The sequence below is a fragment of the Hevea brasiliensis genome, chromosome 13, assembly GCF_030052815.1.
Source record: "Hevea brasiliensis isolate MT/VB/25A 57/8 chromosome 13, ASM3005281v1, whole genome shotgun sequence".
NCBI classification, from domain to species: Eukaryota; Viridiplantae; Streptophyta; class Magnoliopsida; order Malpighiales; family Euphorbiaceae; genus Hevea; species Hevea brasiliensis.
Window position 1 is genome coordinate 16003228 of NC_079505.1, and position 27348 is coordinate 16030575.

The 27348-nt window shown below is 28.5% G+C and overlaps 2 protein-coding genes and 1 pseudogene across 4 annotated transcripts; all 3 read left to right on the forward strand.

Moving 5' to 3' along the window:
- LOC110654966 (G-type lectin S-receptor-like serine/threonine-protein kinase At1g11410) overlaps window positions 1-18165 on the forward strand; it is a 58521-nt pseudogene extending 40356 nt beyond the window's left edge.
- LOC131172095 (G-type lectin S-receptor-like serine/threonine-protein kinase At4g03230) lies at window positions 17389-19129 on the forward strand. The gene is made up of 5 exons (XM_058133047.1): window positions 17389-17421; window positions 17454-17592; window positions 17799-18036; window positions 18167-18191; window positions 18824-19129. Exons 1-5 carry the CDS (start codon window positions 17389-17391, stop codon window positions 19127-19129), a joined length of 741 nt encoding a protein of 246 aa, XP_057989030.1.
- A 3073-nt stretch (window positions 19130-22202) lies between these two features.
- On the forward strand, window positions 22203-25666 carry LOC131171847 (cysteine-rich receptor-like protein kinase 8). 3 transcript variants are annotated; one of them, XM_058131878.1, is made up of 5 exons: window positions 22203-23216; window positions 23642-23841; window positions 23945-24532; window positions 24657-24807; window positions 25320-25666. In XM_058131878.1, exons 3-5 carry the CDS (start codon window positions 24444-24446, stop codon window positions 25611-25613), a joined length of 534 nt encoding a protein of 177 aa, XP_057987861.1. In that variant the 5' UTR covers window positions 22203-23216; window positions 23642-23841; window positions 23945-24443; the 3' UTR covers window positions 25614-25666. The 3 variants fall into 3 exon arrangements, 2 of the variants coding, with proteins under 2 accessions (XP_057987861.1, XP_057987860.1); XR_009142483.1 differs by lacking the exon at window positions 24657-24807 and having other exon boundaries at window positions 23945-24160; window positions 25320-25457; XM_058131877.1 differs by lacking the exon at window positions 24657-24807 and having other exon boundaries at window positions 23945-24160.
- The last annotated feature ends 1682 nt before the right edge of the window (window positions 25667-27348 follow it).

Sequence of the window (27348 nt, forward strand, 5' to 3'; positions counted from 1 at the left end):
AATTTATATAATTTATCTATATAAATATTATAAAGTTGAGTCCTTAAAAAGGAATATAAAAATTTGTCTGAGTTGCACTTTTCTTGAGATGGTGTGAGATTTTGTTTTTATTACATGTGGCATTATTCTAAAATTTTTAAATGTTTTAAAGTTATTTAATAAGCTATGGCCTTTAGTAATGCGCATATAAACTATTGAAAGTTCTTAAAGTTATATCTCATTCAAATGTTTTTTTATTATAATTAGTACATTTTTTATTCATTTAAATAATAAATGAATTAAATTATTATACTTGCAAAAGGAGTTTTGAAATTCAGGCTTCATGTTAGGTGAAAATTACTGAAAATGCCAAGGGCTTGATAATGTCAAGGGTTATTGAAAATGCCAATGAAAATAGCGATTTTAGAGCCATTAACGCTACGGGATAAGACGATTGCAATGAATATAAATAAAAGCGATGTTTTTCTATTTTAGTGAAATTAATTAATTAGTCTCTATTTTTTTAAAAACACAATTATTTTGTTTCTTTATTTTGTGAACTAATTAATCAGTGTTTATATTTTAAAAAACATATTCTTATATGAGAAATAAGAATTTTGTTATAATGAAGAATAAGTTTGAATCTACATTTTTTTAATTGTTTAAGTACAATTTCATTTAAGTTCTTCGAACCTTTTTTGAGTTTTCTATATTAGAAATCAATTTTTTTATATTATCGCCTTGATTATTTGAAAATCTATATCAACTAATCCTTTATCAAGTATTGTTTCCCAATAGAGAAAATACAAAAATGAAACACAGAGAATTAAATGAAAATACTAGAACAATTTTTAAAAAATGTTAATTTAGGTTTAGTTTTCATACAAGAACATTTTTATTTTTAATCTAGGAATATGTTTTTCAAAATATAAGAACTAATTAGTTTTACTAATTCAGAGAATATGTTGAAGACACCATTCATGATTCTCTGAAATTTAGATGAGGCATTTTTTAGTATAAATGACATGACATTCCATTCAAACTAGCCCAAAAGAATAGTGAAACCAATTTTATAGCTATCTTTAGGGGCTATTTGAATTTGCCAAAATCCAGATTTCATGCCAAACTTTGAAAAAATGTTTGTAGCAAAAAGTTTTTGAAAAAGATCTTTCTTGTTTAGAATAGTATACATAATCCACTTTAAAGCTTGGTTAAGAGGTTTATAATTGATAACTAATCTACGAACACCTCTTTCTGTAACACCCCTCACCCGACTACAATGTAGCCGAGCAAGGTGTGCTACAATCGGTGCCGGAGCACCCTAACTTATCTTATTTTATTTTTTTTAATAATTTTGAATTCATTTAATTTAATATCAATTATTTTTTTTTATGGAGAAACCAGTAGAGTTTCCCCTATTTTATTATCGTTTGGCGTATTTCAATATTCACCTGTTTGAAATTCAACAATATTTTAAAATAAAAATCTCATCCATGCTAATCATAATTATCTTATCAATCATTCTCATAATTTTCTCATATTTCAAATCTCATCCATACATTTCAATTTCATAATCATTTCCATACATTTCCATTCATACTCAATTCATATGTAAACATTCTCAAATTATATAAGCCAAAATTTCAAATTTCCTTAATTTACATAATTTACAAAATAATTATAAAATTTCATAATTTACATCATAATACAATATCTAGCATTTTATACAAAATACCAAATAGGATCTATATGGGCCCTATCTACATACATTGCTGAGGAGGTGACAACCTTGAATTCTTCAGATACTTCCGCAGATCAAAACTCCCAAAATTCCCAGTCAAACGTCCATTGGGTTCTAGCTTCAGTACCAGTCAAACGTCCATTGGGTTCTAGCTTCAGTACCTGCGCGAAGGAAACAATTCCATCGCGCTAAGCATTGCTGCTTAGTGGTGCAATAATATAACAAGGAAATAATATACAAATAAAGATAGAAATAAAACATAATTCAAATAATTAAGATTTATTTATACTTCACATGCGGTTTCTAAAATTTAATATGTTTTATCCTAATTTAGTCTTCTTTGAAAGTGTTTGTTTGCCAATGTACAGTAATAATGTACAAAGAAAAATGATTTGAAAATAATAAATTTATGCTTATATTGTTATATAAGCACATTTGCAATATTTATTTATGTTATAATTTTCTTTGCTAATCTTTTAGCATTTTCTCTATACTTGCTAGGTTGTCTCAGATTATTTCATAATAAGTAAATTTTGATATCTGTCCAGTTCATTTCGATTCTTTCTAATAAATAACTATCCTAATTTATTTTAGGTCATCTTACTCATTTATTTTATTTAATTTCTAATATTTTTAATTGCTAATATTCTTAACTTATCTCAATAAATTTCACTGCCCAAGTAACCAATGACAGGCTGACTAAACTGGATAAGGGGTCATTGGCACTGGACACTGCGGTGCCTCGGGCCGTCATACCATGGGACGCAGAACGTCAACCAAGTATGCAGTCAGTATGGCTAAAAAGCCATGATAACACATAATGGGACATAAAAGCCATAAATGTTGGCATAAAGCCATGGATGCGGGCATGAAGCCATGAATACAGGCATAAAGCCATGAATACAGGCATAAAGCCTTTCGCAGTACTGCTAAAATAATACCCTATTGGCATGCCAAACTATCCAATCTGACACACATGTCTAGGCAATACAAGGGCACATAATATCATTAAATATTAATATATTGTGTTTTATGACTTCATTATTTCATGATAAATTTCAATTATAATTCATACATTCATTTGATCATTTATATGATCACAATTCACATCAATTATCCTTTTATACCATTGTACTCAAAATACTTCTCCTCTCTACAATGATGAGAACTAATGTCTCATTCATACATTAATATGGTTCATTTATTCATTAATTATGTTATTCATATTGATCACAATTCTAAACAATGGTTCACATGTACCATTGTATTCAAAACATTTTTCCTTTCTCATTTATACATTCAAGAATCTACTTATGTAATTACAAATTTTATATTTCAAGTTGAGTTACTAATATTTTATGAATTCCATTTGTGATGGGCATATAAGCCCTAACTATCTATTCACATCAATTAAGTGACTTATTTTTCATGTTTCAAGTAATCCATGAATATTTTATGGATTTCAAATTTATGGCCTTAATTTCTTTTTAACAATTTTGACTAGGATGCATAGTCTACATTTGTCATACAATTCTAAGCTAAGCTTAGAATTGGTTCTAGGTCTTCATCTTAATTTACTAATCATTTTGATTACTATTCACCTTACTAGTCAACCAAAATATTGACTTTTTTATACTTAATGGATATATTAATTCTAATTACACTAAGATCCCACATTTTGAGTTTTACATTTGCTAGTATTAATTGCCAATTGCAATTTAAAGTCCCCTAGATGCATTTCTAAATTTTCAGTTTTTACTACCTAAGTTTACTATTCCATTGGACAATTTTAGAGTGGAAACTGGGCTAACCTTTCTCTCTTGATGGGAACCTAAATCACAAATGACACTTTTATCACATTTATTCATTCAACAATTTATTCATGTAAGTACATTTCATATTTCAAGTTTTGGTGTCACTATTCACTTTATTAGTCAACAAAAATGTTGACTTTTGCATAGAAAATAGGTGCATTGGTTTTAACACTCCCAATGTACCACATTTTGCATTTAAAACTTGTTGGAATTAATCACCAAATCCCTTTCCAAGCTTAGCACTAAGAGGCAGAATTTTCAGTTTTTGTACCATAAGTTTACTGTTCCATTAGGGACTGTTACAGTGGAAATTTGAGGAAATGGTAAACATGAAAGTTGTTCCTTATTTTGTCTAGTTGAATTTCTTTTTTTGAATCACTCCATTTGGAGTTTTGTAGCTCCAGATATGGTCCAAAAACCATAGCTGGCCGGATTTCAATTCTGCAGAATTTACCAAATCTACAGTACCATGAACAGTGACTGCCACTGCCTTGTTGGATAGGTTCTGGTCAGAATTTGGGGTAGGTTTCTTCATAAAAGTTGTTTTTCTATGTCTTATCTTGTTGCTGTAAAAATTTCAGGTCAAATGGACCATTCTACAGTGAGTTATGGCCAAATGAACAGTTACTGTTCATTTGGTCATTCTGCAGAACCTATTTGCAGGGTATCCGGATTGGGGCCAACTTTTGGTCCACTTGCTTTGGTCTTTTGGGCATGGTTTCTTCAGCAAAATTGTGCCATTATAAGTCTAGTTTCATGTCCAATTGGCCAAACACCAATTGAACCTACACAGCCAAAGATATGGCAGTCCAAACAGGCTGGATTCACAGCCTCCCTGCTGTTGTCACTAGGCAGCCTACCAAAACACTTTGCAACACTCTAATGCACTTCAAATTATGGTCAACTTCCCTCAAATGGTCACTAATTGACCATTAGAATGTTCTTTAACAATTTCATAAGCCAAATCAAAATTTCACTCCTAAACCCTAGCTCAAATTCATGGTTTTGTACAAAATACCCTAGTTAACTAACTAATTCAATATCCTTATGTTTATATACTTTAAACATGATTTCTAGTTCACTCCAAGTCCATCAAAAACACTCAATCCTATTCCTTCCTTAGGGCAGCCGAAATTCATGGTATGTATACACATGAATTTTAGTCCATTTAATTTACAAATTCCTACTAAATTCAAGTCCTTAACATGGAAATAAAGGAATATTTGCATAGGTAAGCACTAACCTCTTGTAGGGCAGAATTTTCCAAGCTCAAACTTCACTTTCCTTCCTTTTCTAGGCTGCCAAACACTTTCCCAAGGTTAGTGGACAAGTTTTAATGAAGAGAAGAAGGGATTTTATGGTGGAATGGAGAGGGAAATGGAGCTTGAATGGAGTGTTAATGGTCTCTCAACGTTTTTTAGGCTGCCCAAGGTTGAAGATGCAGATTGGTTTTTCATATTTTTGGTCTCTTTTATCTCTTTTAATGAGTTTAACAAATTGTGATTGGTGGAGGAAATTTAAATGACATCATATGATGTCATAATTAGCATTTTCTTTCATTTTCTTTTCTTCTTTCCTCTACTCATTTCCAATTTAATTTTTAGCAATATTTATTCATATTTTATGTCATAATAATTATTTACTCAACTGGACAAGTCGGCCAAAAATCACCTCTGAAGGCGAAATGACCAAAATGCCCTCCGTTTGGCTTAACGGGTCAAAATTGTCTGTACCGATTGAAAAATTTTTCTAAATATTTTCTTGGCATTCTAATGCCATAGGAACCTCAATGACCCTTCTCTGGAGTCCCAAAAATTATTTTATGAATTTTTCCCCGGGTCTAGGGCTCCTAGTTGCGAGAACCGCAACTTCCCTCTGGTTACCCATCGCTTGGGCACCGGCTCATTTGACTTGGTTGTATTTTATTTCTAAAATTTTTACTAAATTTTTCTTATTAATATTTGAGTTAATTATGGTTCCTCACTTTAGTTTAAATATTTTTCCGGACGTTCTAGCTGTCCGGACCGACACTAGTCACCGGAACAGTAGAATGTACGGAGTTGCTACTGGGAGGATGTTACACTTTCAATCTCAGAATATTTATTGACATAAAAAGCAGCACAACTCCAAGGGGACCTAGAAGGGGAGATTAAACCTTTAGAAAGCAAATCATCACTAAATAGTTTTTTGATTGGACTAAAATTTATTTGAGTAACGAAAAAATTGGGAAAAGAACTAAATAGTTTAACTAAATATCAACTAAATGATGTATTTTTTCAAAATATAAAAATCAAATAGTTAATTTCATTAAAATGCAAGAGCTGAATAATAATTTTCTCTAAATAGGCATTTTTTAATTGTATTTTTTTCTCTCTAGCAATGTTTGTATGGTGCAAAAACTTGTTATGAAAATACTTATAATTTAATAATTGAGGTTTGACAAAACTTATAATTTAGTCTTTGTATTTTTAAAATTAAATAATTTAATCTCTGAGATTTGATAAAACTTATAATTTAGTCCCTACTGTTAGAATTTCAGTTAAGTTATCATTAATTCTAGCAAAAATGATCAAAATGTCTTTTAACTCTATTTTTAATTTGAAAACAATTTAATTTTTAAAATTTTGCTTTCATAACAATATTTGTCCATATTCATATTTTTGTTCTTTTTTTATGTATAAAAATATAATATAATATATGAAAATATTATAAATTCATATATATATATATATATATATATATATATATATATATATATTATTCAAATAATAATCACATAAATAGAATTTTACAAATTAAAAGGGCTTATTTATAAATAGTTATAATATTTAAGGATTGTAAAATATATGGATGATTATGTAATTAACTAAAAATTTAAGGATCTTAAAGTAATTAATTCATATTTTAATAATTTAAGTTTAAAATTTTTCAATTTAATGGGACTCGTATTTTAAAAATAGAAGTACTTAATTATCAATAAAATAAAATTTAAGAGACTAAATTATTAAGAAAATAAAAATTTAGGGACTAAATTATTTTAAGATTAAAAATAAAAATAAGAGCATTTTTGTTATTTTTGCCAAAATTAATAGTAACTTAATAGAATTGTAACAATAAGAACTAAGTTACAGATTTTGTCAAATATCATATACTAAATTGCTTCTTTTTAAAAATACAGAAATTAAATTATAAATTTTGTCAAATCTTAGAGACTAAATCATAATTTACCCAAAATACTAATTTAATTGGAGTTTTCTAATACACTCTATTTTAATAAATAATTTTACTTTCATATCATATTGATAATTTTTTTTTAATAATGAATCCAAATTTTTTATATTTTAATTTTTTTTACCCTTCAAATATTATGAAAAAAATTATTATTTCCTTTTATATGTAACATCATATTATATAAAAAAATATTTATTCAATAAAAATGACAAGAAAATTATTATTCAAAGAAATGACTAAAAAATTTATAGCCTGAGTGATAAGTTCATCCGGTTAAAATTTTATTGGTTTAATATTATATTTTTATATAAATATACTTAATAATAATATTTAAAATTTTAATATTTTTTATATAAAACTTAGAAACATAATTGAAATATATTGTACATATAATCTAATAAATATTGTTTAAAAAAATAATCTAATAAATATTAAAATATTGATTTTAAAAATTATATGTTAATTAATCAAACATATTTATTTATATTAATAAGCTTCATATTTAATTAATTTCATATTTAGTTAATATATATTTAATTATTTTTTTTAATAATCCAATATGAAGAGAATTTATTTAATATACGCATGTTGATTATGATGATTATAATGAGCCAGAACGTGAAATCCACCATAATAGAAGAGCCGCAGCATAGACAATCTTTTCTACAGGGAAAATTTCTCATCCTTTCTTTCTGCTTCATCTGACTAGAATACAATCTTATATTATTTTTTTTATATTATTTTTTCAATAAATAAAATTGAAATATTTTATAAAGTTTTAATTTTTTAAAAAATAATTACTATTAAAAATATTTTTATATAAATTATTAATTAACATATATAAAATTAGACAGATTTAACATTTGTTATTTAATAGGAGTAGTGTGATAACCTTATTTTTATAGGGGTGTATTAGTTTGGTAATATTGGCTTACTTAGTGGAATTGGAAATTCCACCCCTTGTAAATAGAATATTGACGTGTCTCCATCTTTTTTCACGTCCGTGGAGGAGAGGGAGCTCCTCCCACTGCGTTTGCTTGCAATGCAGTCCATATATTCGTTAAAATGTCACAATGAATAGGGCTTCTGCTGTAGGATTTAATGGACCTCGTCCATTCTCTTCCTCTGTTGTTTTTGGCTTGCAAGCTCATTAATCATCCTACTCCTGCACCTACGAATTTCAACCTTTCCTCCACGTTGGTGCATTTGGTTCAATGGACACGTTTCTTCAGTCTACAATGTTCAAAAGTAGGCTACTATTGTCAATGTTTGTTGGTGAAGAAGATAAGAAATATAGTTTAAAAAAATCTCAGTTTACTTGTCAAAAGTCTTAGCTCCTTATGGACTTTTCTAGCTTAAAAATATGACCACATCCCACATAAGTTTCATTTCAATGATGATTACAGAACCAGTATGGATTTTCCAAAGTTGTTCCTGCGTTCTTCTCTTCTAGTCCTCCATTTCGCATTTTCTTCTTCCAAAGACACCATAACTATAAACCAAACCATTCATGATGGTGACTTTCTGATCTCTAGAGAAAATAATTTTGCATTAGGATTCTTTAGCCCCGGAAGTTCCAGTTTTAGATATCTTGGAATCTGGTACCATAAAGTCCGAGAGCAAACTGTGGTGTGGGTAGCAAATAGGGATGATCCAATCAATGGTTCCTCGGGAGTTCTATCAATTGACCAATATGGAAATCTCGTTCTCCGTAGCTACCATAGCCAGAAGGTTCCTGTATGGTCTACTAATGTCTCAGTTGAGGTTGCAGATACTTGTGTTATAGCTCAGCTCTTGGATACAGGAAATTTGGTTTTGTTCCACGATAGAAGTAAAAGTACTGTGTGGGAAAGCTTTGATCATCCTACGGATACTATACTGCCAGGAATGAAACTTGGATTGAACCAAAGGACAGGCATGAACCGGTTCCCGATATGTTGGAAATCAGCAGGTGACCCTGGAACTGGAAACTTTTCACTTCGGATCAACCCAAAAGGATCACCACAGGTCTTTATCTATTGGGGTATAAAATATATTTGGCGAGGCTTTCCTTGGCCGTTGAAAAGTTATACAGATATATCCAATGTTAGTTTTGTCAACAATCAAAATGAGACATATATGACCTACTCTGTTTCTGATGCTTCTGTTATCCTAAGGGTAATGTTGGACTATTCAGGACTAGTTAAGAATCTAATTTGGCATGAAAAAGATGGCAAATGGAATGAATTCTGGTCGGTACCAAAATCTCCGTGTGATCCATATGGGCATTGTGGTACCTATGGAATATGTGATCCTGAATTTCTTAGTCGAAGATTTGAATGTGATTGTTTACCGGGGTATGAACCCAAGTCCCCAAGGGACTGGCATATTCTAAAAGATGCATCAGGCGGGTGTGTCAGGAAGCGGCTAGAGTCTACCTCATTATGTGGGCATGGAGAAGGATTTGTGAAAGTGGCAAATGTTAAAGTACCTGACACTTCAGCAGCAGTTTGGGTGAGCACGAATATGAGTCCAAGGGACTGTGAAAAGAATTGCGGGAGGAATTGTTCATGCTCTGCATATGCAAGTATAGATATTGCTGGGAAGGGGACTGGCTGTTTGACATGGTATGGCAAATTGATGGATACTGTGCAAAATAGGGAAGAGGGATATGATATTTATGTTCGTGTTGATGCAGTCGAATTAGGTAATGTATTTTTGCCTTCGACCAATTTTGAACAAAACCAATGTGTATAATCAGGTGACAAATTGGATAATCAGCGCTGCATGAATTGTTTGTGCTTATGTTCTATCATTATACCTTGCCTTTTAACTTCCTTTTCTTTTCCTCTTTGATGGAACAATGATAAATTCTTTTCCCTACTCACACAGCTGAAATTGCCGAAAAATGGAATGGTTTTCTTAAAAGGAAGGATATGTTAGCCATTTTAGTAATATCTGTTGTTTCAGCTTGGTTTGTCATCATCTTGTTTTCATATTTGTGGCTCAAGAAGAAGAAGAAAAGGGGTAAGAAACAAGATTTTGTATGATGTTTTGTGCCTATCTATGTATATTCATACCTTTGATTTGAGTAAGCATTAAGCATTCTGGTTTCATCATTTTGATGGCAGTGAGGAACAAATGGAACAAAAGGTGGCTTGATACAATTGGCACAGTGGAAAATCAAGTCGAAGGTAGCATGAGTCATCCAGAGATTGCTTTTTTCAATTTGAGCACTATACTTGCTGCAACTAACAGTTTCTCTCCAGCTAAAAAACTAGGGCAAGGTGGTTTTGGTGTGGTTTATAAGGTGCATGTATATAACTTATGTGCAAATGTCTAAAACTATGTACATGTGCTTGTCTTCGTCTCTAGTTGTTGTGAGATTCTAAATGTGAAAACATGACTGTAGGGTAAATTGTCTAATGGAAAGGAAGTTGCTGTGAAAAGACTTTCAAAAGATTCAAGGCAAGGAATAGATGAATTTAAAAATGAAGTTTTGCTAATTGCAAAACTTCAGCATCAGAATCTGGTGAAACTCATAGGATGCTGTATTCAAGGAGAGGAACCGATGCTAGTTTATGAATACATGCCAAACAAAAGCTTGGACTCCTTTCTTTTCAGTAAGTCGTGTGTATATTCTACTTTATTTAGCATTGTATTCCACAAGTTGTCTAATTCCATTTGGTTCAACAATATGAGTGATGGACATTGAATGCATAAATTGGCACTGATTCAATTGGAAATCTTTTATTAGATGAAACAAGAAGGTCAATCTTGGATTGGAGAAAACGCTTTGATATTATCGTTGGGATTGCTCGTGGAATCTTATATATTCACCAAGATTCTAGGTTGAAAATTATCCATAGAGATCTAAAAACCAGCAATATCCTATTGGATGAAGAAATGAATCCAAAAATTTCAGATTTTGGCCTAGCTAGAATCTTCAAAGGCGACCAAACTCATGAGAAGACAAACAGAATAATTGGAACATTGTAAGTATACCTACACACTCAGCAGCTAGACACACAGAACCACTGCTAAGAATACCTTTGTATCTTACATTAATTTGAAAGGAGCATTATAACTATTTTTTTTTCTATCTGTTTTTCATATGCAGTGGGTACATGTCTCCAGAATATGTGGTATTTGGAAAGTTTTCAACGAAATCTGATGTCTTTAGTTTTGGCATCATATTATTAGAGATTATTACAGGGAAAAGGAACAATAGCTTTTATCAAGAGGATTTTTACCCAAGCATGATAGGAAAAGTAAGTTAAAAAGTTATGGGTAAATTATATTAATCATCATTGAATTTTACATTGATTTTCTTTGTGGTCCTAAAACTAGAACTTGTTGCAATTTAGTAACTGAAATTCGATTTTGTTACAATTAGTTTCCTGACTTCAGTGGGAAACCACCAGAAATCTGACATGGCATTCAATTTGGGGCTAGTTTTGTAAGGCTTCTTCAATTTGATTTTTGATCTAGACCTCATTTTTAGTATCTATCTTGACTTGTATATCATCTTAGATGTCCAATGAAATTCTTACCAAAATCACCACTGTCAAGTTAGCATGCACTAGTTGAAAAAAAAAATACTAAATAAAACTAGTGATCAAATTATGAAAAGTTGAATTTTTATGACCACAATAAAGAAATCCTTGTAAAATTCAGTGAGCATAAAAATATTTTACACTTGAAGATACTTATAGTAACTAATTATTTTCCGAATTGTAATAATTTGTTTATGGGTTCATCTAATGATGAGATGTTATAGATATGGCATTTATGGAGAGAAGAAAGAGCATGGGAGATGGTTGATTCATCACTAAAGCATTCTTGTTCTCCTGATGAAGTATTGAGATGCATCCAAATTGGGCTCTTATGCGTGCAAGAAGATATAATGGAAAGACCGACCATGTCAGCTGTCGTTCTAATGTTAAATAGCGAAATTAGTCTTCCTTCTCCTAAGCAACCTGCATTCACTTTCAGAAAGTCCAGTATTATTAGTTCTAGCTCATTAGAACCAAAAGAAAGATTTTGTTCTGTGGATGAGGAGACAATTACTGAGGTTGTATGTCGTTGAATATCTCTCATCAATTACATAAATTTTTAGTATAGAGATTCAAGATATGCTTCTTCTGATATTATTATTTTTTTTGTTCAGACTTAATTCGTCATGAAATTGAATCCAAAATACAAATATATGTAAAATTTATATAATTTTTCTGTATAAATATTATAAAGTTAGTCCTTAAAAAGGAATATAAAAAATTGTCCAGTTACAATTTTTTTGAGATGGTGTGAGAGTCTGTTTTTATTACATGTGGCATTATACTATAAATTATTGAAAGCCCTTAAAGTTATATGTCATTCAAATGTTTTTTATTATAATTAGTACATTTTTAATTCATTTAAATAATAAATGAATTAAATTATTGTACTTGAAAAAGGAGTTTTGAAATTCGAGCTTTAATTTTATGTGAAAATTACTAAAAATGCCAAGGGTTTGATAATGTCAAGGGCTACTGAAAATGAGCCACTAATGCGACGAGACAGGATGATTACGTGAATATGAATGAAAGGTAAAGTCTTTTTATTTTAGTTAAATTAATTAATTAATTTTTATATTTTAAAAAATATAGTTGTTTTGTTTTTTTATTTTTATGAACTAATTAATTAGTGTTTATATTTTAATGAGAAATAGAAATTTTGTTATAATGAAGAATAAATTTGAATTTATATATTTTTTAAATTATTTAAGTATAATTTCATTCAAGTTTTTGGCACCATTTTTATGTTTTCCCTATTGAAAATCAATTTTTTTTAGATTATCGTCTTAATTATTTGAAAATCTATATCAACTAACACTTTACCAAGTATTGTTTTTCAATAGAGAAAATGTAAAAATATAGCGCAAAGAATTAAATGAAAATACTAGAATAAATTTTAAAAATTGTAAATTTAGATTTAGTTTTCATACATAAACATTTTTATTTTTAATCTAGGAATATATTTTTTAAATATAGAAATTAATTAGTTTTATTAAAATAGAATACTAAATAGTTTTTTGACTAGATCAAAATTTATTTGAGCAACAAAAAATTAATAAAGAAACTAAATAGTTAGATGAAATATCGACTAAGTAATGTATTTTTTAAAATATAACAATTAAATAGTTAATTTCATTAAAATGCAAGAGTTAAATAGTAATTTTCTTTAAATAGAAAAGCCAATTTGATTGCGTTTTTTAATTGTTTTTTTTTCCTCCAGCAATGTTTGTATGATGCAAAAACTTGTTATGAAAATACTAGGGTAAACTATAATTTAATAATCGAGGTTTGACAAAATTTATAATTTAATCTTTGTATTTTTAAAGCTAAGTAATTTAGTCTCTAACATTTGATAAAACTTATAATTTAATCCTCACTATTAGCATTTCAGTTAAGTTATTATTAATTCTTGCAAAAATGACTAAAATATCATTAATTCTATTTTTAATATAAAAATAATTTAATTTCTGAAATTTTATTTTATTGATAATTTAATCTTTGAGATTTAGTTAAACCTATATATTAGTTCCTGTAATTTTAAAATCAAGCAATTCAGTCCTAGAAGTTTTAATAAATCTACAAGTTAATTCTTATCATTAAAATTACAGTTAATTTCTCATTAAATTTAGCAAAAAATCAACATGTTTTTAACTCTATTTATAATTTGAAAATAATTTAATTTTTAAAATTTTACTTTCATAGCAATTTTTGTCCATATTCATATTTTTTTCTTTTTTTATGTAAAAAAATATAATATAATATATAAAAATACTATAAATTGATATATATATATATATATATATATATATATATATATATATATATATATATATTAAAATAATAATTACATAAATAGAATTTTACAAATTATAAGGGCTTATTTATAAATAGTTATAATATTTAAGGATATTTGTAAAATATGTGGATAATTTTGTAATTAATCAAAATTTTAAGGTCCTTAAAGTAATTAATTTATATTTTAATAATTTAAATATTTTAAAAATATAAGGACTAAATTATCAATAAAATAAAATTTAAAAGACTAAATTATTAAAAAAAATTAGGAACTAAATTATTTTAAGATTAAAAATAAAGCTAAAGATATTTTGGTTATTTTTGTTAAATTAACAGTAATTTAATGGGATTATAAAAATAAGAACTAAATTGTAGGTTTTGTCAAATTTCAGCACTAAATTATTTATTTTTAAAAATATAAAAATTAAGTTATAAATTTTTTCAAATCTTAGAAACTAAATTATAATTTATCGAAAATACTAATTTAATTGAGGTTTTCTAATATACTCTATTTTAACAAATTATTTTAATTTCATAACATATTGATAAATTTTTTTAATATTGAATCCAAATTTTTTGTATTTTAATTTTTTTTAACCCTTCAAATATTATGAAAAAAAAATTTTATTTTCTTTAATAATGTAATATCATATAATATATATATAAATTATTCAATAGAAATGACAAGAGAATTATTATTCAAAGAAATGACTAGAAAATTTATAGCCTGAATGATAAGTTCATTCGGTTAAAATTTTATTGGTTTAATATTATATTTTTATATAAATATACTTAATAATAGTATTTAAAATTTTAATATTTTTTATATAGAACTTAGAAACATAATTGAAATATATTGTACATATAATCTAATAAATATATTTTTTAAAAATAATCTAATAAATATTAAAATATTGATTTTAAAAATTATATGTTAATTAATCAAACATATTTATTTATATTAATAAGCTTCATATTTAATTAATTTCATATTTAGTTAATATATATTTAATTATTTTTTTTAATAATCCAATATGAAGAGAATTTATTTAATATACGCATGTTGATTATGATGATTATAATGAGCCACAACGTGAAATCCACCATAATAGAAGAGCCGCAGCATAGACAATCTTTTCTACAGGCAAAATTTCTCATCCTTTCTTTCTAATTCATCTGACTAGAATACAATCTTATATTATTTTTTATATATTATTTTTTAAATAAATAAAATTGAAATATTTTATAAAGTTTTAATTTTCTAAAAAATAATTATTATTAAAAATATTTTTATATAAAATATTAATTAAAATATATAAAATTGAACAGATTTAACATTTGTTATTTAACAGGAGAAGTGTGATAACCTTATTTTTGTAAGGGTATATTAGTTTGGTAATATTGGCTTACTTAGTGGAATTGGAAATTCCACCCCTTTTAAATAGAATATTGACGTGTCTCCATCTTTTTTTACGTCCGTAGAGGAGAGGGAGCTCCTCCTACTGCGATTGCTTCGTCCATATATTCGTTAAAATGTCACAAGGAATAGGGCTTCTGCTGTAGGATTTAATGGACCTCGTCCATTCTCTTCCTCTGTTGTTTTTGGCTTGCAAGCTCATTAATCATCCTACTCCTGCACCTACAAATTTCAACCTTTCCTCCACGTTGGTGCATTTGGTTCAATGGACACGTTTCTTCAGTCTACAATGTTCAAAAGTAGGCTACTATTGTCAATGTTTGTTGGTGAAGAAGATAAGAAATATAGCTGAAAAAAATCTCAGTTTACTTGTCAAAAGTCTTAGCTCCTTGTGGACTTTTCTAGCTTAAAAATATGACCACATCCCACATAAGCTTCACTTCAATGAAGATTACAGAACCAGTATGGATTTTCGAAAGTTTTTCCTGCGTTCTTCTCTTCTAGTCTTCCATTTCGCATTTTCTTCTTCCAAGGACACCATAACTATGAACCAAACCATTCATGATGGTGACTTTCTGATCTCTAGAGAAAATAATTTTGCATTAGGATTCTTTAGCCCCGGAAGTTCCAGTTTTAGATATCTTGGAATCTGGTACCATAAAGTCCGAGAGCAAACTGTGGTGTGGGTAGCAAATAGGGATAATCCAAACAACGGTTCCTCGGGAGTTCTATCAATTGACCAATATGGAAATCTCGTTCTCCGTAGCTACCATAGCCAGAAGGTTCCTGTATGGTCTACAAATGTCTCAGTCGAGGTTGCAGATACTTGTGTTATAGCTCAGCTCTTGGATACAGGAAATTTGGTTTTGTTCCACGATAGAAGTAAAAGTACTGTGTGGGAAAGCTTTGATCATCCTACGGATACTATACTGCCAGGAATGAAACTTGGATTGAACCAAAGGACAGGCATGAACCGGTTCCCGATATGTTGGAAATCAGCAGATGACCCTGGAACTGGAAACTTTTCACTTCGGATCAACCCAAAAGGATCACCACAGGTTTTTATCTATTGGGGTATAAAATATATTTGGCGAGGCTTTCCTTGGCCGTTGAAAAGTTATACAGATATATCCAATGTTAGTTTTGTCAACAATCAAAATGAGACATATATGACCTACTCTGTTTCTGATGCTTCTGTTATCCTAAGGGTAATGTTGGACTATTCAGGACTAGTTAAGAGTCTAATCTGGCATGAAAAAGATGGCAAATGGAATGAATTCTGGTCGGTACCAAAATCTCCGTGTGATCCATATGGGCGTTGTGGTACCTATGGAATATGTGATCCTCACTTTTTTAGTTGAAGATTTGAATGTGATTGTTTACCGGGGTATGAACCCAAGTCCCCAAGGGAATGGAATATTCTAAAAGATGCATCAGGCGGGTGTGTCAGGAAGCGGCTAGAGTCTACCTCATTATGTGGCCATGGAGACGGATTTGTGAAAGTGGCGAATGTTAAAGAACCTGACACTTCAGCAGCAGTTTGGGTGAGCACGAATATGAGTCCAAGGGACTGTGAAAAGAATTGCATGAGGAATTGTTCATGCTCTGCATATGCAAGCATAGATATTGCTGGGAAGGAGACTGGCTGTTTGACATGGTATGGCAAATTGATGGACACTGTGCACAATGGGGAAGAGGGATATGATATTTATGTTCGTGTTGATGCAGTCGAATTAGGTAATGTATTTTTGCCTTCGACAAATTTTGAACAAAACCAATGTGTATAATCAGGTGACAAATTGGATAATCAGCGTTGCATGAATTGTTTGTGCTTATGTTCTATCATTATACCTTGCCTTTTAACTTCCTTTTCTTTTCCTCTTTGATGGAACAATGATAAATTCTTTCCCTACTCACACAGCTGAAATTGCCGAAAAATGGAATGGTTTTCTTAAAAGGAAGGATATGTTAGCCATTTTAGTAATATCTGTTGTTTCAGCTTGGTTTGTCATCATCTTGTTTACATATTTGTGGCTCAAGAAGAAGAAGAAAAGGGGTAAGAAACAAGATTTTGTATGATGTTTTGTGCTTATCTATGTATATTCATACCTTTGATTTGAGTAAGCATTAAGCATTCTGGTTTCATCATTTTGATGGCAGTGAGGAACAAATGGAACAAAAGGTGGCTTGATACAATTGGCACAGTGGAAAATCAAGTCGAAGGTAGCATGAGTCATCCAGAGATTGCTTTTTTCAATCTGAGCACTATACTTGCTGCAACTAACAGTTTCTCTCCAGCTAACAAACTAGGGCAAGGTGGTTTTGGTGTGGTTTATAAGGTGCATATATATAACTTATGTGCAAATGTCTAGAACTATGTACATGTGCTTGTCTTCGTCTCTAGTTGTTGTAAGATTCTAAATGTGAAAACATGACTGCAGGGTAAATTGTCTAATGGAAAGGAAGTTGCTGTGAAAAGACTTTCAAAAGATTCGAGGCAAGGAATAGATGAATTTAAAAATGAAGTTTTACTGATTGCAAAACTTCAACATCAGAATTTGGTGAAACTCATAGGATGCTGTATTCAGGGAGAGGAACCGATGCTAGTTTATGAATACATGCCAAACAAAATCTTGTACTCCTTTCTTTTCAGTAAGTCCTGTGTATATTCTACTTTATTTAGCATTGTATTCCACAAGTTGTCTAATTCCATTTGGTTCAACAATATGAGTGATGGACATTGAATGCATAAATTGGCACCGATTCAATTGGAAATCTTTTGTTAGATGAAACAAGAAGGTCAATCTTGGATTGGAGAAAACGCTTTGATATTATCATTGGGATTGCTCGTGGAATCTTATATATTCACCAAGATTCTAGGTTGAAAATTATCCATAGAGATCTAAAAACCAGCAATATCCTATTGGATGAAGAAATGAATCCAAAAATTTCAGATTTTGGCCTAACTAGAATCTTCAAAGGCGACCAAACTCATGAGAAGACAAACAGAATAGTTGGAACATCGTAAGTATACCTACACACTCAGCAGCTAGACACACAGAACCACTACTAAGAATACCTTTCTATCTTACATTAAATAATTTGAAAGGAGCATTATAACTATTTTTTTTTTCTATCTGTTTTTCATATGCAGTGGATACATGCCTCCAGAATATGTGGTATTTGGAAAGTTTTCAACGAAATTGATGTCTTTAGTTTTGGCATCATATTATTAGAGATTATTACAGGGAAAAGGAATAATAGCTTTTATCAAGAGGATTTTTACCCAAGCATGATAGGAAAAGTAAGTTAAAAAGATATGGGTAAATTATATTAATCATTATTGAATTTTACATTGATTTTCTTTGTGGTCATAAAACTAGAACTTGTTGCAATTTAGTAACTGAAATTTGATTTTGTTGCAATTAGTTTCCTGACTTCAGTGGGAAACCACCAGAAATCTGACATGGCATTCAATTTGGGGCTAGTTTTGTAAGGCTTCTTCAATTTGATTTTTTATCTAGACCTCATTTTAGTATCTTTCTTGACTTGTATATCATCTTAGATGTCCAATGAAATTCTTACCAAAATCACCACTGTCAAGTTAGCATGCACTAGTTGAAAAAAAAAGAATAAATAAAACTAGTGATCAAATTATGAAAAGTTGAATTTTTATGACCACAATAAAGAAATCCTTGTAAAATTCAGCCAGCATAAAAATATTTTACCCTTGAAGATGCTTATAGTAACTAATTATTTTCCGAATTGTAATAATTTGTTTATGGGTTCATCTAATGATGAGATGTTATAGATATGGCATTTATGGAGAGAAGAGAGAGCATTGGAGATAGTTGATTCATCGCTAAAGCATTCTTGTTCTCCTGATGAAGTATTGAGATGCATCCAAATTGGGCTCTTATGTGCGCAAGAAGATGTAATGGAAAGACCGACCATGTCAACTGTCGTTCTAATGTTAAATAGTGAATGTCTTCCTTCTCCTAAGCAACCTGCATTCACTTTCAAAAAGTCTAGTATTATTAATTTTAGCTCATTAGAACCAAAAGAAGGATTTTGTTCTGTGGATGAGGAGACAATTACTGAGGTTGTTTGTCGTTGAATATCTCTCTCATCAATTATATAAATTTTTAGTATAGGGATCCAAGATATGTTTCTTTTGATATTATTTTTTTTTTTAAACTTGATTCATCATGAAATTAAATTCAAAACATAAATATATATGAAATTTATGTAATTTATCTGTATAAATATTATAAAGTTAGTCCTCAAAAAGGAATATAAAAAATTGTCGAGTTGCACTTTTTTTAGAGGGTGTGAGAGTTTTTTTTTATTGCATGTGATATTATACTATAAATTATTGAAAGCCCTTAAAGTTATATGTCATTCCAATGTTTTTTATTATAATTAGTACATTTTTTAATTCATTTAAATAATGAATGAATTAAATTATTGTACTTCCAAATGGAGTGTTCAAATTCGAGCATTAATTTTATGTGAAAATTACAAAAAATGCCAAGGGCTAAATAGTGTCAAGGGCTGCTGAAAATGAGCCACTAATGCGATGGGACGGGATGACTACGTTTAATTAATTTTTATATTTTAAAATATATAATTGTTTTGTTTCTTTTATTTTTATGAACTAATTAATTAGTGTTTATATTTTAATGAGAAATAAAAATTTTGTTATAATGGAAAATAAATTTGAATTTACATTTTTTTTAAAATTTTTTAAGTATAGTTCCATTCAAGTTCTTTGCACCATTTTTATGTTCTTTATTGAAAATTAATTTTTTTAGATTATCACCTGAATTACTTGGAAATCTATATCAATTAATACTTTGCCAAGTATTATTTTTACAAAATAAAGCATAAAGAATTAAATGAAAATACTAGAAAAATTTTTAAAAACTGTAAATTTATATTTAGTTTTCATATAAAAACATTTTTATTTTTAATCTAGGAATATATTTTTTAAATATAAAAACTAATTAGTTTTACTAAAATAAAATTATTTAACTGGTCTAAAATTTATTTGAGTAACAAAAAAATTAATAAAAGAACTAAATAGTTTGATAAAATATCGACTAAATAACATATTTTTCAAAATATAAAGATAAAATAATTAATTTCATTAAAATACAAGAGTTAAAATAGTAATTTTCTTTAAATAGGAAAGCCAATTTGATTGCGTTTTTTAATTGTTTTTTTTTTTCTCTAGCAATGTTTGTATGATGCAAAAACTTGTTGTGAAAATACTAGGGTAAATTATAATTTAATAATTGAGATTTGACACAATTTATAATTTAATTTTTATATTTTTAAAGTTAAGTAATTTAGTTTCTGACATTTGATAAAACTTATAATTTAGTCCCTACTGTTAGAATTTTAGTTAAGTTATTATTAATTCTTGCAAAAATGATCAAAATATCCTTAACTTTATTTTTAATATAAAAATAATTTAATCCCTGAAATTTTATTTTATTGATAATTTAATCCTTGACATTTGGTTAAACATATATATTAGTATCTGTAGTTTTAAAATCAAGCAATCCAGTCTTTGAAGTTTTAATAAATCTACAATTTAATTTCTACCATTAGAATTATAGTTAATTTCTCATTAAATTTAGCAAATATTAAAATATTTTTAACTCTATTTACAATATGAAAATAATTTAATTTTTAAAATTTTACTTTCATAAAATTTTTTCCATACTCATATTTTTTTTTCTTTTTTTATGTATAAAAATATAATATAATATATGAAAATACTATAAATTGATATATATATATATATATATATATATATATATATATATATGTATATTATTAAAATAGTAATTACATAAATAGAATTTTACAAATTGGCTTATTTATAAATAGTTATAATATTTAAGGATATTTGTAAAATATATGGATAATTTTGTAATTAATCAAAATTTTAAGGACCTTAAAGTAATTAATTCATATTTTAATAATTTAAACTTAAAATTTTTTAATTTTATGGGACTCATATTTTAAAAATATAAGGACTAAATTATCATTAAAATAAAATTTAAAAGACTAAATTTTTAAGAAAATAAAAATTTAGGAACTAAATTATTTTAAGATTAAAAATAAAGATAAATGTATTTTGGTTATTTTTGTTAAATTAACAGTAATTTAATGGGATTATAACAATAAAAATTAAATTGTAAGTTTTATCAAATTTTAGCACTAAATTACTTATTTTTAAAAATATAAAAATTAAGTTATAAATTTGTTCAAATCTGAGAAACTAAATCATAATTTACCCAAAATACTAGAATTAATTGAGGTTTTCTAATATACTCTGTTTTAACAAATTATTTTAATTTCATAACATATTGATAAAGTTTTTTTAATAATGAATCCAAATTTTTTGTATTTTAATTTTTTTTAACCCTTCAAATATTATGAAAAAAAATTATTATATCCTTTTATAATGTAACATCATATAATATATATATATATATAAAATTATTTAATAGAAATGACAAGAGAATTATTATTCAAAGAAATGACTAGAAAATGACAAGAGAATTAATATTATATTTTTATATAAATATACTTAATAATAATATTTATAAATATTTTTTATATAAAACTTAGAAAGATAATTGAAATATATGCATATATAATCTAATAAATATTTTCAAAAAAAATAATCTAATAAATATTAAAATATTGATTTTAAAAATTAAAAATTAATTAATCAAACATATTTATTTATATTAATAAGCTTTATATTTAATTAATTTGTATTTAGTTAACATATATTTAATTATTTTTTTAATAATCCAATATGTGGAGAAATTATTCCATGTACATGCGCTCATTATAATGAGACAAAACTTGAAATCCACCGTAATGGAAGAGCCTCAGCACAGATAATCTTTTCTTGGAAAATTTCTCCTCCTTTCTTTTTAATTTATCTAAGTAGAATACAATCTAATTTAAATAAAATTTTTATATATTATTTTTTAAAATAAATAAAATTCAAATATTTTATAAAGTTTTAATTTTCTGAAAAATTATTAAAAAAAATATTTTTATATAAATTATTAATTAAAAAATATAAAATTAAACAGATTTCGTATTTCTTATTTAATAGGAAAAGTGACAACCTTATTTTTATATTGGCTGGCTTAGTGGAATTGGAAATTCCACCTCTTTTAAATAAAATATGGAAGAGGAGAGGGAGCTCCTCTCATTGCGTTTGCTTCGTTGGGTTTCATGGAACGCAGTCCAAATATTCGATAAAATGTCACAATGAGTAGGGATTCTGCTATAGGGTTTAATGGACCTCGTCCATTCTCTTCCTCCGTTGTTTTTGGCTTGCAAGCTCATTTTCCTTCACGTTAGTGCATTTGGTTCAATGGACACGTTTCTTCAGTCTGCAATGTTCAAAAGTAGGCTACTATTGTCAATGTTCGTTGGTGAAGAAGACAAGAAATATAGTTAAAAAAAAATTTCAGTTTACTTGTCAAAAGTCTTAGCTCCTTGTGGACTTTTGTAGGTTAAAAATATGACCACATCCCACATAAGTTTCACTTCAATGAAGATTCCAGAACCAGAATGGATTTTCGAAAGTTGTTCCTGTATGGTCTACTCTGTTTCTGATGCTTCTGTTATCCTAAGGGTAATGTTGGACTATTCAGGACTAGTTAAGAAGCTAATTTGGCAGGAAAAAGATGGCAAATGGAATGAATTCTGGTCGGTACCAAAGTCTCCGTGTGATCCATATGGGCATTGTGGTACCTATGGAATATGTGATCCTGACTTTTTTAGTCGAAGATTTGAATGTGATTGTTTACCGGGGTATGAACCCAAGTCCTCAAGGGACTGGCATATTCTAAAAGATACATCAGGCGGGTGTGTCAGGAAGCGGCTAGAGTCTACCTCATTATGCAGGCATGGAGAAGGATTTGTGAAAGTGGCAAATGTTAAAGTACCTGACACTTCAGCAGCAGTTTGGGTGAGCATGAATATGAGTCCAAGTGACTGTGAAAAGAATTGCAGGAGGAATTGTTCATGCTCTGCATATGCAAGCATAAATATTGCTGGGAAGGAGACTGGCTGTTTGACATGGTATGGCATATTAATGGACACTGTACATAATTGGGAAGAGGGATATGATATTTATGTTCGTGTTGATGCAATTGAATTAGGTAATGTATTTTTGCCTTTGACAAATTTTGAACAAAACCAATGTGTATAATCACGTGAAAAAATTGCATAATCAGCCCTACATGAATTGTCTGTGCCTATGTTCTATCATTATGCCTTGCCTTTTAACTTTCTTTTCTTTTCCACTTTGATGGAACAATAATAAATTCTTTTTCCTACTCACAAAGCCGAAGTTGCCCAAAAATGGAGTGGTTTTCTTGAAAGGAAGGATATGTTAGGCTTTTTAGTAGTATCTGTTGTTTCAGCTTGGTTTGTCATCATCTTATTTACATATTTGTGGCTCAAGAAGAAGAATAAAGGGGGTAAGAAACAAGATTTTGTATGATGTTTTGTGCCTTTATGCGTATATTCATACCTCTGATTTGAGCAAGCATTAAGCACTCTGGCTTCATCTTTTTGATGGCAGTGAGGAACAAATGGAGCAAACAATGGCTTGATACAATTGGCAGCACATACTACAATGAAACTTCAGTGGAAAATTAAGTCGAAGGTAGCATGAGTTATCCAGAGATTGCTTTTTTCAATCTGAGCACTATACTTGCTGCAACTAACAGTTTCTCTCCGGCTAACAAACTAGGGCAAGGTGGTTTTGGCGTGGTTTATAAGGTACATATATATAACTTCTGTGCAAATGTCTCAAAACTGTGTACATGTGCTTGTCTTCGTCTCTAGTTGTTGTGAGATTCTAAATGTGAAAACATGACTGTAGGGTAAATTGTCTAATGGAAAGGAAGTTGCTGTGAAAAGACTTTCAAAAGATTCAAGGCAAGGAATAGATGAATTTAAAAATGAAGTTTTGCTGATTGCAAAACTTCAGCATCAGAATCTGGTGAAACTCATAGGATGCTGCATTCAAGGAGAGGAACCGATGCTAGTTTATGAATACATGCCAAACAAAAGCTTGGACTGGACTCCTTTCTTTTCCGTAAGTCCTGTGTATATTCTACATTATTTAGCCTTGTATTCCACAAGTTGTCTAATTCCATCTGGTTCAACAATATGAGTGATGGACATAGAATGAATAAATTGACACAGATTCAATTGGAAATCTTTTGTTAGATGAAACAAGAAGGTCAATCTTGGATTGGAGAAAGCGCTTTGATATTATCGTTGGAATTGCTCGTGGAATTTTATATATTCATCAAGATTTTAGGTTGAGAATTATCCATAGAGATCTAAAAACTAGCAACATTCTATTGGACAAAGAAATGAATCCAAAAATTTCAGATTTTGGCCTAGCTAGAATCTTCAAAGGCGACCAAACTCATGAGATGACAAACAGAATAGTTGGAACATTGTAAGTATACCTATACACCCAGCAGCTAGACACATAGAACCACTGCTAAGAATACCATTATATCTTATATTAAATAATTTGAAAGAAGCGTTACAACTATTTTTTTTCTATTTTTTATATGCAGTGGATACATGTCTCCCGAATATGTGACATTTGGAAAGTTTTCAACGAAATCTGATGTCTTTAGTTTCGGCATCATATTATTAGAGATCATTACAGGGAAAAAGAACAATAGCTTTTGTCAAGAGGATCCTTACCCAAGCATGATAGGAAAAGTAAGTTAAAAATATATGGGTAAATTATTCTAATCATCATTGAATTTTGCATTGATTTTCTTTGTAGTCATAAAATTAGAACTTGTTGCAATTTAGTAACTGAAATTCGATTTTGTTGCAATTAGTTTCCTGACTTCAATGGGAAACCCACCAGAAATCTGACATGATATTAAATTTGGGGCTAGTTTTGTAAGGCTTCTTCAATTTGTTTTTTGATCCAGACCTCATTTTCAGTATTTATCTAGACTTGTATATCATGTTAGATTTCCAATGGAATTCTTACCAAAATCACCACTATCAAGTTAGAGTGCACTAGTTAAAAAATAAAAAAATAAAAAAAAAACTAGTGATCAAATTATGACAAGTTGAATTTTTATGACCACAATGAAAAAATCCATGTAAAATTTAGTGAGCATAAAAATATTTTCCCCTTGAAGATGCTTATAGTACCTAACTATCTTCGGAATTTTAATAATTTGTTTATGGGTTCATCTAATGATGAGATGTTACAGATATGGCATTTATGGAGAGAAGAAAGAGCATGGGAGATAATTGATTCATCACTAAAGCATTCTTGTTCTCCTGATGAAGTATTGAGATGCATCCAAATTGGGCTTTTATGTGTGCAAGAAGATGTATTGAAAAGACCGACCATTTCAGCTATTGTTCTAATGTTAAATAGCGAAATTAGTCTTCCTTCTCCTAAGCAACCTGCATTCACTTTTAGAAAATCTAGCTCATTAGAACCAAAAGAACGATTTTGTTCTGTGGATGAGGAAATAATTACTGAGGTTATATGTCATTGAATGTCTCTCTCATGAATTACATAAATTTTTAGTATAGGAATCTAGGATATGCTTCTTCTGATTTTAAAAAATCTTTTTATTTAGACTTGATTCGTCATGAATTTGAACTTAAAATAAAAAAATACGTGAAATTTATATAATTTCTCTGTATAAATATTATAAAGTTGAGTCCTTGAAAAGGAATTATAAAAAATTGTCAAGTTGCACTTTTTTTGAGATGGTCTGAGAGTTTGTTTTTATTACATGTGACATTATTCTAAAATTTTTAAATATTTTAAAGTTATTTAATAAACTATGACAATTAGCAATGCTAATATAAATTATTGAAAGCCCTTAAAGTTATATCTCATTCAAATTTTTTTTATTATAATTGGTACATTTTTAATTCATTTAAATAATAAATGAATTAAATTATTGCATTTACAAAGGGAGTTTTGAAATTCAAGCATTAATTTTATACGAAAATTATTGAAAATCCCAAGGGCTTGATAATGTCAAGGGCTATTGAAAAGGCTAATTAAAATGAGGATTTTAAAGCCACTAATGCGATGGGACAAGACGATTACAATGAATATAAATGAAAGGATAATCTTTTTATTTAAGTGAAATTAATTAATTAATTTTTATATTTTAAAAAATAAAATTATTTTTTTTTATTTTTATGAACTAATTAATCGGCATTTATATTTTAAAAAAATGTTGTTATATGAGAAATAAAAATTTTGTTATAATGGAGAATAAATTTTAAATTTATATTTTTTTAATTTTTTTAAAAAAAAGTATAATACCAAAAAAAAAATGGAATAGATTATTTATTTCCAAGAAGTTATAGAATAAATAAATTATAGAATAAGGCTTTGTTTGGTTAGGGTAAATTACTTAAAGAATTTTAAATTTTGAGGAAGTATAAAAAATTAACTTATTTAATTAGGATTAAATATTCAATTCCTAAAAGTGAGAACTTTTTTTTTTTTTTTTCACTTCTCATAAAATAACTTACTTTTTTTAAAAGGTAAAATTTTTAGAAAGTGATTTATTTAAATCAAGCAAGTCCTAAGTAGCATTGAAAAGTAAGAAAAAGTGACGTTTTGGAAGGGCCATCTTTGGATGGAAAAATAAACGGTACAAAAGAATTGAATTTGGCGCATGTTCCCCAACCAAGCCCAAACATGTGGCCGTAACTCATATTTCGACGAATTTATTTTTTAGAAGTTGTGTATAATTATTTTATTATCAATATTGTCAAAAATACATTTTTCTTAATTTATCTAATTGAAGAGTTATATATAATTAATCTCCCATTTGATTTTGCAATTAAATTCACAATTTTCATTGAATAAAAGGCTCTTTCAATACATGCAGCTGTAATAAATGATATTAAAGCCAGTTTCATGAGCAAGTAAACCAATTGACACATTAGATTTTATTTGTTTAGATTGGCTTTTGAGCAATATCACCCATTTTCTTAATTTACCTTGTGAAATTGAGTTTGTTCACTAGTTTTGGTGACACAAAAATGGAAAGGAAAAAAGATAAAGCCAATTGGTAGAGAATGAGCAAAAAAAAAAAAAATTAGAAAAAGGAAAAGAGAGAAATGAGAGAGGGAAAAAAAAATGTTATTCTATAAATATTAGAAGGAGAAGATGAAAGTTAGAAAAAAGAAGAGGTAGAGAGAAAAGGAGTTAGTTGTGCCCTTTAGAGTTTAATGGATATGTTTTGATTTCACTTAGATATG